We start from the raw sequence: 13,706 nt of genomic DNA, 5'->3' as shown, positions 1-13,706 counted from the left end.
CTTCTATTCTCTTTTGATCCTATCCCTCCCCATGAGTGTCGACCTCGAATTGCACTCTCCTCCTCATGCCCTCCCTTCTATCATCCCCCCCACCCTGCTTGTCCCCTTATCCCCCACTTTCCTGTATTGTGAGATAGGTTTTCCTACCAAAATGAGTGTGCACTTTATTCTTTTCTTTAGTGGAATGTGATGAGAGTAGACTTCATGTTTTTCTCTCACCTCCCCTCTTTATCCCTCCACTAATGAGTCTTTTGATTGCCTCTTTTATGAGAGATAATTTGCCCCATTCAATTTCTCCCTTTCTCTTCCCAATATATTTCTCTCTCACTGCTTGATTTCATTTTGTTTTAAAGATATGATCCCATCCTATTCAATTCACTCTGTGCACTCTGTCTCTATGTAAGTGAGCGTGTGTGCATGTGTAATCCCACCCAGTACCCAGATACTGAAATGTTTCAAGAGTTACAAATATTGTCTTTCCATGTAGGAATGTAAACAGTTCAGCTTTAGTAAGTCCCTTATGACTTCACTTTGCTGTTCACCTTTTCATGGTTCTCTTCATTCTTGTGTTTGAAAGTCAAATTTTCTTTTCAGCTCTGGTCTTTTCATCAAGAATACTTGAAAATCCTCTATTTCATTGAAAGACCAATTTTTCCCCTGAAGTATTATAGTCAGTTTTGCTGGGTAGGTGATTCTTGGTTTTAGTCCTAGTTCCTTTGACTTCTGGAATATACTGTTCCATGCCCTTCGATCCCTTAATGTAGAGGCTGCTAGATCTTGTGTTATCCTGATTGTATTTCCACAATACTTGAATTGTTTCTTTCTAGCTGCCTGCAGTATTTTCTCCTTGACCTGGGAACTCTGGAATTTGGCCACAATGTTCCTAGGAGTTTCTCTTTTTGGATCTCTTTCAGGCGGTGTTCTGTGGATTCCTTGAATATTTATTTTGCCCTCTGGTTCTAGAATCTCAGGGCAGTTTTCCTTGATAATTTCATGAAAGATGATGTCTAGGCTCTTCTTTTGATCATGGCTTTCAGGTAGTCCCATAATTTTTAAATTGTCTCTCCTGGATCTATTTTCCAGGTCTGTTGTTTTTCCAATGAGATATTTCACATTATCTTCCATTTTTCCATTCTTCTCTCTTTGTTCTGTGATTTCTTGGTTTTGCATAAAGTCATTAGCCTCCATCTGTGCCATTCTAATTTTGAAAGAACTATTTTCTTTAGTGAGCTTTTGAATTTCCTTTTCCATTTGGCTAATTCTGCTTTTGAAAGCATTCTTCTCCTCATTGGCTTTTTGAACCTCTTTTGCCAATTGAGTTAGGCTAGTTTTCAAGGTGTTAATTTCTTCAACATTTTTTTGGGTCTCCCTTAGCAGGGAGCTGATCTGCTGTTCATGCTTTGACTTCATGTCTCTCATTTCTCTTCCCAGCTTTTCCTCCACCTCTCTAACTTGATTTTCAAAATTCTTTTTGAGCTCTTCCATGGCCTGAGCCCATTGGGTGGGCTGGGACACAGAAGCCTTGATTTCTGTGTCTTTGCCTGATGGTAAGCATTGTTCTTCCTCATCAGAAAGGAAGGGAGGAAATGCCTGTTCGCCAAGAAAGTAACCTTCTATAGTCTTATTTCTTTTCCCTTTTCTGGGCATTTTCCCAGCCAGTGACTTGACCTCTGAATATTTTCCTCACACCCACCTCACCTCCTGATCCTCCCAGCCCGTGTTTGTGGTCTGAGATTCAAATGCTGCTTCCAGCCTCAGGGCTTTTGGCGGGGGCAGGGCTGCTATTCAGTATGAGATTATGTTCTGGTGCTGAGGTCGGGGCAGGGCCACCTCTCAGGCTCAGTTCCCTCAGGGGGTTTATGCACAGACCTTCCGCAATGGATTCAGGCTCCCACCCGCTTGGGGAGCCCCTGTCTGCAGCCGCCTCTCAGCTTCTACCTCCCGGGGGGGGGGCCTGAATTATGGGGGCACCCCACTCCCCTCTCGACCCGCCAAAGAGACTCTCTCACCCACCCCTGTCACCTGTGGGTGGAGGGACTTGTGCGGCCGCTGGAGATCCCGTCCCTGAAGCCTGCTCGGATCTGTTTCTCTCGGTGCCGCAGCCGTAGCCGCAGCAGGTCTGGGCTGGGCTTTGTGTCTGCAGTGCGAAGGACCTTTTGCGAGAGGTTTGCAGATCCCTCTGTGGGTGGAGGGACCCGCGTGGCCGCTGGAGATCCTGTCTGTGAAGCCTGCTCGGATCTTTTCCTCTCGGTGCCGCGGCCACGGCAGGGCTGCACTCAGCTCCCAGTCCCGGCGCCCAGTCCGCAGCGCGAAGGACCCCCCCGCGAGAGGTTTGCAGGTCTCTCTGGAACAGAAATCTCCCTCGCTCCAATGTTCCGTGGCCTCTGGGTGCGGAATTCGCCGTGAGTTACTTCCCTGTAGCCATTCTATGGGTTGTGGGTTCAGAGCTATGTGTATGTGCGTCTTTCTACTCCGCCATCTTGGCTCCACCCCCTAGAGTAACTTTAACAAAGGTATTTAAACTGAATTCAGAATGCTCCTAAATACGGGTTTTGTCAACATAACATTAAGCAGGGGTAGCTAGGTGGGGCAATGGATAGACCACTGGCCCTGGAATCAGGAGGACCAGAGTTCAAATCTAACCTCAAACAATTACTAGCTGTGTGATCCTGGGCAAGTCACTTAACTCCAATTGCCTCAAAGAAACAAACAAAAAACCAAACCATAACACTAAATAGGGATTTTTTTCAGTAACAGAATGGAAAGAATATGGGTAATTATTTAGAAGAACTTGTCTCCCCTTTAGGGTTTATTTCATATACATTATCTATCATCTTTGAATATGAACAACATCTCTGTGAAATAGTTATTACTGCTTCCACTTTTACAGATGATGAAAACTGAGCCTCAGTGAGGTGTAAGTGTTAAGTATCAATCACACAGCTCATTAATGTAAGGGAAAAGGCTTAAGGCCAGGACCTCTGACTCCCAGTCTGGTGACCTTTCTACAACAGACTGGACAGAATTACCTACTAGTCTATGCAGGATAAATAAAAATACTGTATAGTTAAGTAGAAAAAAAATGTTCATTTTATTCACTTGATTACCAATGTCACTTTTACTGGGGTTACGAAGTATACAAGTTGTCCCTTCCACATCGCAACTTTCTCCAATGCAGTTTCAATGTATCATGCACAGATTGGCATAAGAAATTAAATGGGAATTTTGGGGGAGTTTTGCAGAAGCCACAGATGACACATGAAGGCCAGCAGACAAGACAGAAAAAGTTTAGAAATTTACAAATGCATAAAATATGTGTAGTATGGTATAATGTCAACATATTTTATCTTTTAATACCATAAAAATTCAAATTCTTCTCTGGTACAAAGGCAGGGCAAAAATTTTTTTTACAAATTTTCCAGATTGTAGTGGTGCTGCACTCCTAACCCCCATGATCTGGAAGGGATATCTGTATTGGCTGATCACTTTTCAACCTGTTTATAAAGTTATCAGCAACATGCATGTGGCTGAAACAACAATTTTCTTAAGAGCATATATGACCAAGAACTCAGTGCAGTGAACAGAACACCTGTGTTCCAATCTTGGCTCTGGTTCTTACTAGATTTGTGACCTTGAGCAAATGAATACCTAATCAGTTCCCTCATGGGTAAAATGAGGAGAATGGATTGAATGGTTCCTAAAGTCCCTTCTAGGTTTCCCATTCCATGGCTCTAGGAACTCTACCAGCTCGTCAGAGACTAAGACATTTTCAAGAGAAAATAGTTGCTATGGGGCAGTGAGTGAAGAAGCTAAATCAGGCTACTTGCTTCTTGCAACCCAATTTTTTGGCTACCCACTTCCTGTACTCCCCAAAAGAAATCAATCTGCCATAAATCATCTCTTCTTACATTTCCTAATTTGATTAACAGTACCACCATCCTCCAAGTTATTGGGAGGCACTGGGTAACAGAAAGAAGACTGGATTTAAACTCAGAAGATCTGGCTTCAATCTCAACTCCTGGTGCAACTTCCTGGTGCAACCTTGAGCAGCTCACTCTAGGGGAGCCTTAGTTTCCTCCTTGTGTAAAATGAAGGGAGATTGAACCAGGTCTCTGAAGTCCTCTCCAGCTGTAAAGCTTGAGAGCCATTTTTCTTTCCTTTCACCCTTGCCAGTCAAATCCAAATGATTCCTGGAGTCTGCTTCTGCAATGACTCATAGCATTCCATGGTTAAAGTTATTATTCCAATACAAGGGCTCATTTCCTCTGAGTGTCTTTCTGACTTCCCGATCATCCCAAGCTAGTCAACCAACAACTGAGTCCTTCTCCCAGGACCTCCACCTAGTTCTTCCAGAGCAGAGAGGGAAGTTACAGCATAGGTCCTCTGCAGCACAAGGGAGTGGAACTGATTTGGGATTTAGTACATTAGGAGACTTGGAGTTCTCTGCATTGCCTTGGGCAAGGTAAGTCACCTTACATCAAGGGGCCTCTTTGTAAAATGGGATATTACCTTCCCCATAGAGTCCATAGGATCATAGATTTAGATTGAAAGAGATGGAGGAGGCCATCTAATCCACCCATTTGACATTTGAGAAAACTGAGGTTGTGAGACCTGACTAAGGTCACCCAAACCAGTGTCTATGGCAGACCTTGAACTTGACTCTTTCTGACTGCAAATCCAGACCTCTATCTTCTGCACCACCTAAGCTGTTATGAGCAAAGGGCTTGAAAACCTTGAAGAACTATGCAAATGTGAATGCTACCGTTGCTAGGGTGGTGCTAAACATATTAGTTATAGTATTATAAAAATTTAACCTCATATTGAGACACATTTTAGGTATAAGTGAGTGTGGTTTTTAAAGATATCCTGTGTTGAAATTGTTAAAACTAAAAATTCTCTTGTAGAGCAAATAATAATACACCTTATGAGTATTGCTTAAGTTTCCTTAAACCAAGGTCTACCTGTAGAAATATGAGCAAAAAGGAAAGAGAAGCAAGCAGTGTGGGAGAGATCAAAAAGAAGCAATAATTTAAAATTGCAATTTAAATTGAAAATTAATAAAACAAACATTTAATGCAATAAGCCTATGTGGATTCACCCTGAGGGGAAGTGCTTCAGTTCTACAGGGAAGATGGAATTTAATTCAGATTGATGGCAGGCTCTCATTTCTTCTTCTTCCTCGCCCAATGTAATATGAACGCTCATGGATACCACTGGGTTCACCGCTTGAGCTCTACTGATTAAGTTTTAGGTGTTGTGAAGCTACAACCAGGCAGCAAGAAAAAACTATTCCTAAATCTATTATTTATTTTCTTCTTAAAAAGATAACTATTTATTTTCTTCCTAAAAAGGTAAAAACATAGCTGTGATCTAATTATGGCGCCCATCTGCCACTCTGCCAAGGAGTGATCTTTTGGATATAAATTCCTTATTGGTTGGGTTTGATTTATAAAGAAGTCTACAGTAATAGTGATAATGAAAACTAGGAACTTTTAAAATTTAACTGTGAAATACCATTTGTGTTCTGAAGCTACTTTTCTATAACATACAGTCGTACGCTCTTCCTAACTACATATTTAAATGGTTTAAAATTAAAAAAAGATAGGGGGCAACAATGAATAGAGCTCTGGCTCTGGAATCAGGAGGGCCTGAGTTTAAATCCAGCCTCAGACATTTGACATTTACTAGTTACGTGACCTTGGACAAGTCACTTAAGCCCAATTGCCTTGCTTTTCCCCTTCCAAAAAAAAAAAAAGAGTAAAATCACACTCAAGCTTGTTAGGCAGGGTTCTGCTTAAAAGACCTTGATGCTTTTATTTTCCAAGGATTCTAAAATGCTTGGAGATACACTGATGCAAAAGGACGCCCTCCAAATGAAACCTAATGGTTACTTTTAAAATGTGTCAGCAGTAATAATTAGAGAAATCAATTCCACTTAATTAAAAACTTTTAAAAAAAAAAAACCGGGAGATTTTTTTAGATACTTTTTGTTTTTATATCTTTTAAATTTTCCTCTGGCAGAGCAATCCCTTATAAGAATTTAAAAAAGGAAGAAAGAACTACTTTGAAATAAATCTCCCATTCCATGGATTCTATGTTCTATCCCTGTGGACCCTCACTTCTACCCAGGAGAAGCTAGGAGGGATCTTCTCATGCTTTTTTCATTAGTCAAGCATATTTGTTTGTTTTTTTAAATTTGTCAATTTTTTATTTTTTTATTTCAACAAAAACTTAGCAAACAATGACTCTATGCCAAGCCAAGAGCTTGGTTGTGAATGAAAAGATAAAAATGAGCCAGTCCCATAGTCGAAGATGTGAGTCTCTGTAGGTCTGAGCAGTTTCCTTTGGGGTCCAGAGGTATGTCATTTCATTGGCAGAGGAAATTCACATGAAAATGGTCCCAGCACTAAGACAGCTTTGTGCCTTCACTGCTCCGGGCCTTAGAGACTTGCCAAGGAAGCTGAGAATTTAAGAGAATTGTCCAAAGTCACACAGCCAGTATGAGTCAGAAGCATGACTTGAACTCAGATCTTCCTGTTTCCAAAGTCAGCTCTCTGTCGACGACGACTGCTACACACTTCTGCCTAGCAGCCTGGCACACAATAGGTGCTTAATAAATGTTAAGTTGAGTCTACATCCTATGGAGGTAGGGAAGGGATCATGTTTAATGTGTGGCAGGCATTGTGCTAAATAACTATTTTGCAAACATTATCTTATTCGGTCCTCACAATAACCCTGGGACATAGGTGTTTTTATTATCCCCATTTTACAGTCGAAGAAATGGAGGCAGAGAAAGGTTAAGTGAGTGTCTAGAGCCAGGTTGCAACTTAGATCTTCCTGACTCCAAGCCAAGAACACAATCTATCTAGTTGCCTAAGGTACAACTAATACACAGATAAGGCAGTTCTAAGTATACAGAGAGTAATATAAAGTGACTTCCTAATAGAGAGAAACTAGCAATTGGTGGGATTTGAAAAAGGGTCTGGTAGGAGGTGTTTTCCTCTTTCCCATCAAAATCCCAGAATCTCTGTTTTGAAATTATAATCAGGAGTTACTTGTGCCAACCTGTACCTGGCTCTTCACCCCCTTGCCAACAAGTGCAGGTGCTCACCTAGCCTTGGCTTGAAGATCTCCAGTGAGGGGAAAGCCCACTATTTCCTAAAGCCATTCAAGTCTCCTATAATTAGAATGCTAATTGTTGGAAATTTCCACTTAACCCTGATTGCCTTGCAAAAAAAAAAAAAATTCTTCTTACAGAAGCCTGAATCTGCCTCCCTGTAGTTCTGCTCACTGTTACTACAGCTCCCCTCTGAGACTAAGCAAAGTCAGTCTGAATTCTCTTTCACATGATCATCATTCCTACCTCCTCATCTCTCTTTCCTAGACAGACAATTCAGAAAGATTCTAATCCCGTGACTATTTTGTACTGTGCTTAAAATATATATATATATATATGTAAAATTTTAACCACATGATGTTTTATAACAAAAATAAATAAGATTGTTATTTAGAAAAATTCAACCTTTGGTGTATTTTTTGGGAAATGTATAGTCTCTAAAGACTACTCAGGTATAAGAGATAATATCAAGATTTCTTTGGGTTCAATCTAAAAGGATTTCTGGGGCTGATCTGTTGATTCAACCATCCAAACAAGAATACAATTAAGCCTTCTTTAGAAATTACTGTAGCCTAAGATCACATGTCCCAAATGCTAAATTTTTTGAGCAACCATTTTATTTCTTATCACAGTCACACATTTTAAGAGCCTGCAACTACCAATAGTATACAATACACCCAACTGGCAGAAGTATTTCTATCTTAATATTATTTTTCATGTGGAAAGGATCCAGCCAGTTGAGAACTTTTTTTGACTATGTATTGCGAATTAGGGGGAAAAAAGTTGCTTTGAAAAAATGAGTGAACATGTTTATATTCAACCTTAAAATGAAAGAAGCCATTTAATCAGTGGAAGGGAGGGAATACTATCTCTCATGGCAGGTGACTTTAGCAATTGCTTTCTGCAATGAAATGGATCTCAGCCAAGCCCTTCCATAGGAGAGACCTAAGCATTTCAAGATAGCTATCAAAGACCCATCAAATCTTCTTCATACTAAAAATGTAATAAGGGAAAGATAGATTCTCACAGGTAATTTTCCACAGTCAACCATACCTTTATCTTCACTCAAATGACTGAGAGTTTTTTGATAAGGTCCTACAATGTTTACTGATTCCAAGAAAGCATTTCATTTACTCAAAAAAGCAACTCTGAAGGTTTTCCTCAGAAACAGTATCTCTGAGACAGCTTTCTTCAATGACTGAATATTCAAATCAACTGAGTTACTGAACAAGATGTGTTCATGAGTGTTATAAAGGGTCAATTACCAAAATTCCAATGAAAAGATTTTTGACTATCAAGTTCTTCTCCAAATTCTCCTACAGGGAGCCCTAGACTATCAATGACTCCTCAATTAATTCATAATAATGCATCTATCTAAATTAGAAAAGCAAGCTGGACTGAAAAGTGCATGTGCCCAGATAATTAAATACATCTACCTGGATAGTTTATAGAATCAGCCCATCAATATATGTTATATTGGACAAAAGGCCACAAAGCTGAACAAACTGGGATGAGAAGAGGCAGCATTCCATTTGGGATACTGCTCAGTGGTCCCATATCCCTCAGTCCTGCAAAAAGCCCTATCACTTTGACATCAACATGGAAAAAGTACCCAATGAATATAAGCACTATGTTACAAATAACTGACACGTGACATAAAAGAATTCTAGAGCTTAGATGTGGATGAGGGAGACAATAAGACAAACTAAACCCAGAGCGTATTCTAAAGGAAACAAGGCTTCAGTGTCTGCCATCTTCTCCATGGAGGATTTACCCGAAAGTCAGAGAAGAGGCAAAGGCATTTCTCTGCTTCTTTTCACATGTGGTGCTCCAGGCTGTTCATTTGTTATCTCTCACTTTCATTTTGTGATCAGGTTATTCATTTTACCCAGTTTCTTCCATGCAGGACATCTTTAGTAAATGTCCTGCAGACCACTTATTTTTGTTTCTATTTGCTCTCTGGCTTATCTGCATTTGTGTATCTTCTGAGATCATGGTGCTTCATGATTCACCATCACATTGGAAATTAACTGGTGCTAAAAAGAAGGCTTTTGCAATGAAGTGCATTTAGAGATCATTAAAGGCACAGCATCATTTTCCAAGTGTGAACTGTGGCAATTTCTTCTATGTAATTTTGGATCTACCTTATTAACTGTCTGAAGAAGCAGTCCAAGCAATATACACTGAGGGTTAGCAGCCTTCCTGTCCATATAATATAATCTGAGAAATCTCTATTTGCATCCAGTTATGCTCAGGCTCATCTTTTTCAAATGACAACAATTCATGGAGGAGGTTTTTGTAAAACTTCCCTAGTGATTAAAAAAAAACAACCCAAACAACTCTTCTATGTAGATTCTATTCAAAGTACCCTCTGTGAGTATCTGAGGGTAGCTCCCTATTTAATGTCTCAGTATAGGGTTACCTTTTATCAAAGATGTCTGTGGTACTCTTGGTTGCCACGTCACTTAATTTGGCAAGAACACTGAGTGTTTGCTGGCTGAGGCAATTGCCTTTTATTCATTAAATTTCTATAAGAAAAGGTGATAGAGTCATTGGTCTCACTTATGTTCATTTTCCCATTTTTTTTTTGAACTTGACTGCTTATTATACCCAGTCATGTTAGAGCCTGCTGTAAATCACATGGAGTATCTTCTTACTTTTCTCCTTTCTCCTAATTTGGTATTGACCTTGACCTTTACTCTAATCAAGTCATGGTATGACTACAGGCAGCTGATTAGGAAATGATTACGATGTTGGTAACTACTAAATTTCTCTCTTTTGAAATAGAGTCAAGTTCATTCTTTGTGATGTTCAGTGCTTGCCAAGTCCAGTGCTTCCTGAATCTTTTCTTTAAGAAAATATTCATCCTATACAGATGAGCTTTCTGAACAGCCAATAAACATTTGGTCTCTTTCCTTTCTGGAACCAAAAAATCTGTTTTTTCATCATTGTTTTTACTGCCCTCCGTTGTGCTCACCCTCACGTTGAAGCCACCAGGTATCAAGCTCTATGTTTATAGGATTCAGATTTGAAAGGGACATTAGAGTTCATCTGTATCTCAGGAGACCTGGATTCACATCCTGACTCAGTGTGATCTTGAACAAATCAGACAATATTATGAGCAAGAAGACAACCCTATGTCTTCCAACGTTCCTTCCAGCTCTAAATTTATAATCTTGTCAGTTTCTCCACAGCATGAATCGATATCTTCTACAACAAATGTTGGCCCATAAGTGGAAGTCTCCCCATGATGGCCCTTGTTTGTGATCATCATGATCATAAATAGTGTGATAGCTACAAGGGGAGATGACCAAGAGCATCATGAAATGATGTTCTTGTTGCTTCAGGTGCAAGTTAAAAACGACTCTAACAAGTCTCCCTGCTGCCATTTCTTTGAAAAGAACATACAAACTGTCATCCTTCCACTGAGCTGCCATTTCTTTATGGCTTCTGGCTTGTTAGTGAGAATACCACTACTTGGATAGCTTTTGCTAGTCCAGGAATGTGTGGACAAATATTACACATGATGACCAACAGTTAAATTAATGTTGGAAGAAGTACAAGAGGGTTGTGCTGGACTGGGAACTGTTTTGTATTTTCATCTGTTTTATAGGATACTGCAGTCAAAAACCATTCAATTCTCAGAAGCCAGATATGTGTGAGTCCTTAGTCCGTAACACTTCTGTCTAAGTGATAAGTGACACAACTTGAGACATGGAGGTTACCTGCATATTATTATGAGGCATCAGAATCAGTTCTGTGGAAGAAATCCTGGGCTCCTTTTATTGAGCAGAGAAAATCCTGGTTAATGGAGTTTATCCCCGACCCCATCTTGTCTTTTCTAGCTAAAACAGCTAAAAAAACCAAACCCATAGAGAGATTATAACACATTTATTGCCTTTACAATGGACTAAACATAATACTAGAATTAGTTGGGTGGTAGGGGTAGATATCATTACATTTCCATATGAAAATTTTTTTCTCAATGTTATGAAAAATATTGAGAGATTTTCCTTTAAAGTAAATCTGAGGTAACATTTTTATTGCTACTCACATGGATCAGAAATGGATAAATAATTTAGAGGGCACTCACCTTTGGGAAGTACAGCTAAAAGATGAGCATCGATATCCCTTCCGTGACTGGCAAGTTGTTCTTTTTCTTCAAGTGAAAATTCTCTCTGAAAACTAAATATTATCCAATTAATCAAAGCCTAAGAAAATTCTGAAAACCAAGATATTTGTGACAAAATGTCAATAATTGTGTCAACAAAAGCAACCAAGGTCCAAGGGGGCACTAGACCAAGATTTTGAGAAACCAAATGGATTGTAATGCTGAACCTCCCTCTTCATGGCTATTTAACCAAAGGCAAGTCCCTTAACCTCAATGGGCATCAGCTGACCCATAAACAAAACAAGCAAGTTGCAACAGTTGGTAATAATGCCCTTTGATAATAAGATCAGCTCTTCTAGCTCTTAGCATTATAACCAGATGGAAAAGATAGTGAAATAGGAATACATGAGATAAGAAGACTAGACCAATGGATCCCTGTGATTGTACTTTATTCCTAGCACCTAATCATATGATAAGATTCACTTTTCATTCAGAAAGCATTGAATAAACACCCACTATGTGGGAGGCACTAAACCAGACCTGGAAAAACAAAAGAAAGAAAAAACAATCCGTGGATGGAGCTGCCACTCTGCTGGGGGTAGGTTGGTAAGGGACCTTTAAAGATCTAAGCAAACAGAAAAAATATGAGGAGGGTGGAAGCACTAATAGCTAAGGGGATAAGGCAAAGCTTCACCTAAGGTGAGCTCTGAAGGGAGCTAAGAACTGGAGGTGAGAAGAGAATATATTCGGAAGAACATATATCTAGAGATGGAAGAGACCTCAAAGGTCATTTGCTACAACGAAGGTCCAGGAAGGCAAAGGGAATGGTCCAAAGCCCCACAGACAGCCAATATCCCAGCTCTTATGACTACAAGTTAAACAGAATTTCTACTACAACCTGTTGTATATTTGAGGAACATAGAAGAGGTGGGAGATAGTGTTGAATTTAGGGAACTGTAAGAGCTTTGGGATGGAAGAGTAGATACTTACAGAGGTATAAAAATGAAATAAATATGGATAGGTAAAGGGAAAACATTTGGTGACGGTCTTTGAATATTGAGCATATTATCTGAGAGGCAAGAGGGAAATACTGGATTTGGGGGCAGGGGAAAGACATGAATCTGGAAACACTTCTATGTAAAATTGTCTTTATATGTTCAATTTTTTTGGTCTTAAAACTAGCTGGGATGCAAAATGTTCCTCAAAGGTCAAGGAAGTCTGAGCATACTCTAGAACTGCATCGGAATAAGACATCATAACAAAGAAATGTAAAGCAAAAGAACTTCTCCATATTTCAAAATAATTAGGCAAAGAGATTACGTATAGCCAAGGTATCTCTACCATGCTCCTGAGTGCCAAGCCAGAATAAAATGTAACTGGGGAATATTTAATAAAATAAAAATACAATACAATAATATGGATGAATAATAAATATAAATAAAGGAAAATCAATAAAAATAATATGAATATGCAATTTTCTAAGTCAATATGTAGCCTGCAGGGATCCTTATGCAGGATTAAGTGGCCCTCATTTCTATTTAAATTTGATGTACAGAATTTTTTCTGATCTACTGTATTTTCTCTTCCCTAAGCACATTGTTTAGGCTAGGACACTAAAAACCTGATCCTTATATATTTTTTTAAAGGCTTAGTTCTTGCCTGTAGGAAAGGTAAAACTTATGGTCATAACTAATGATTTTTAGAATGTCATCTAAATGTAGTTAATTACTGACAATGAGAATGAATTATTATTATTATGCTTTATGGAGGAAGGAATAATACTTGAAGCCAAAGATTTCTGAAAAAAGGAAAGAGAGTGCTCAATGGCACTCAACATTAAAAAGGAAAGCAGGAAAAACAAAAGCAGTCTTTTTTAAAGGTCCTTTTTAGATGCCTGACAGAACAAAAGGATCTTTTTTTTTAAAGGAAAAATGATGAAAAGTGTATAATTAGTGGGACTAGGGACACTGTAGCAATAATTGCATTGATCACACAGATAGAACCTAGAGTTGAGATAAGCAACAGCAGGTACCTAGGGAGAAGCTTTCTATGTGACTCTCTCGAATAATTGGATCTCGTCTGGAACGTTTTCTGTATTAGAATGAAATTCTGCCATCCCTACAACACTTTGTTTCCCATATCATTCATCTTTATGGCACCTGTGCCCTCATCGAGGTGCTCCGACTGCATACCCAGAAAGGTCATTTTCAAAACTGAATGTCTGCACTTCCCTGTCTCCCTGCCACCCCCCACCCCACTTTCCTGTCTGCTTATTTAAAGGACCTCTAGAGGTAGGAGGCACCTAGTCTCCTAATCGGACAATCTGCTGAATCTTTTCACGCCAATATTTACTGGTCCACTCCATCACCTTTCTGACATTTCATCACTTCAAGTACATTTATTCCTGGAGAGCATATCAACGCTCTTCACAAGTCAAATTCCTAAAGTATTTCATATTAGCAGAACAGCTAAATATAG

At 39.3% G+C, this 13,706-nt stretch overlaps 1 protein-coding gene across 42 annotated transcripts in view; it reads right to left on the bottom strand.

The window, feature by feature from the left end:
• SVIL (supervillin) overlaps positions 1–13,706 on the bottom strand; it is a 266,599-nt gene that overhangs the window by 107,972 nt on the left and 144,921 nt on the right. For 39 of the 42 annotated variants that reach the window (XM_072651890.1, XM_072651879.1, XM_072651891.1 and 36 more), the window contains one exon: positions 11,211–11,302. Coding sequence is in view for 29 of the 42 variants with exons in the window: in XM_072651868.1 (XP_072507969.1) it covers positions 11,211–11,302 (92 nt within the window). In the remaining 13 variants the exon portion in view is untranslated. Of the gene's footprint in view, positions 1–10,842; positions 10,897–11,210; positions 11,303–13,706 lie in introns of those variants that run through there. The other 3 variants (XM_072651892.1, XM_072651889.1, XM_072651878.1) reach the window with 2 other exon arrangements.

The sequence above is a fragment of the Notamacropus eugenii genome, chromosome 3, assembly GCF_028372415.1.
Source record: "Notamacropus eugenii isolate mMacEug1 chromosome 3, mMacEug1.pri_v2, whole genome shotgun sequence".
In the NCBI taxonomy this organism is placed as follows: domain Eukaryota; kingdom Metazoa; phylum Chordata; class Mammalia; order Diprotodontia; family Macropodidae; genus Notamacropus; species Notamacropus eugenii.
The sequence above is the reverse complement of the archived record's forward strand: the minus strand, read 5'-3'. Positions and strand labels throughout refer to the sequence as shown.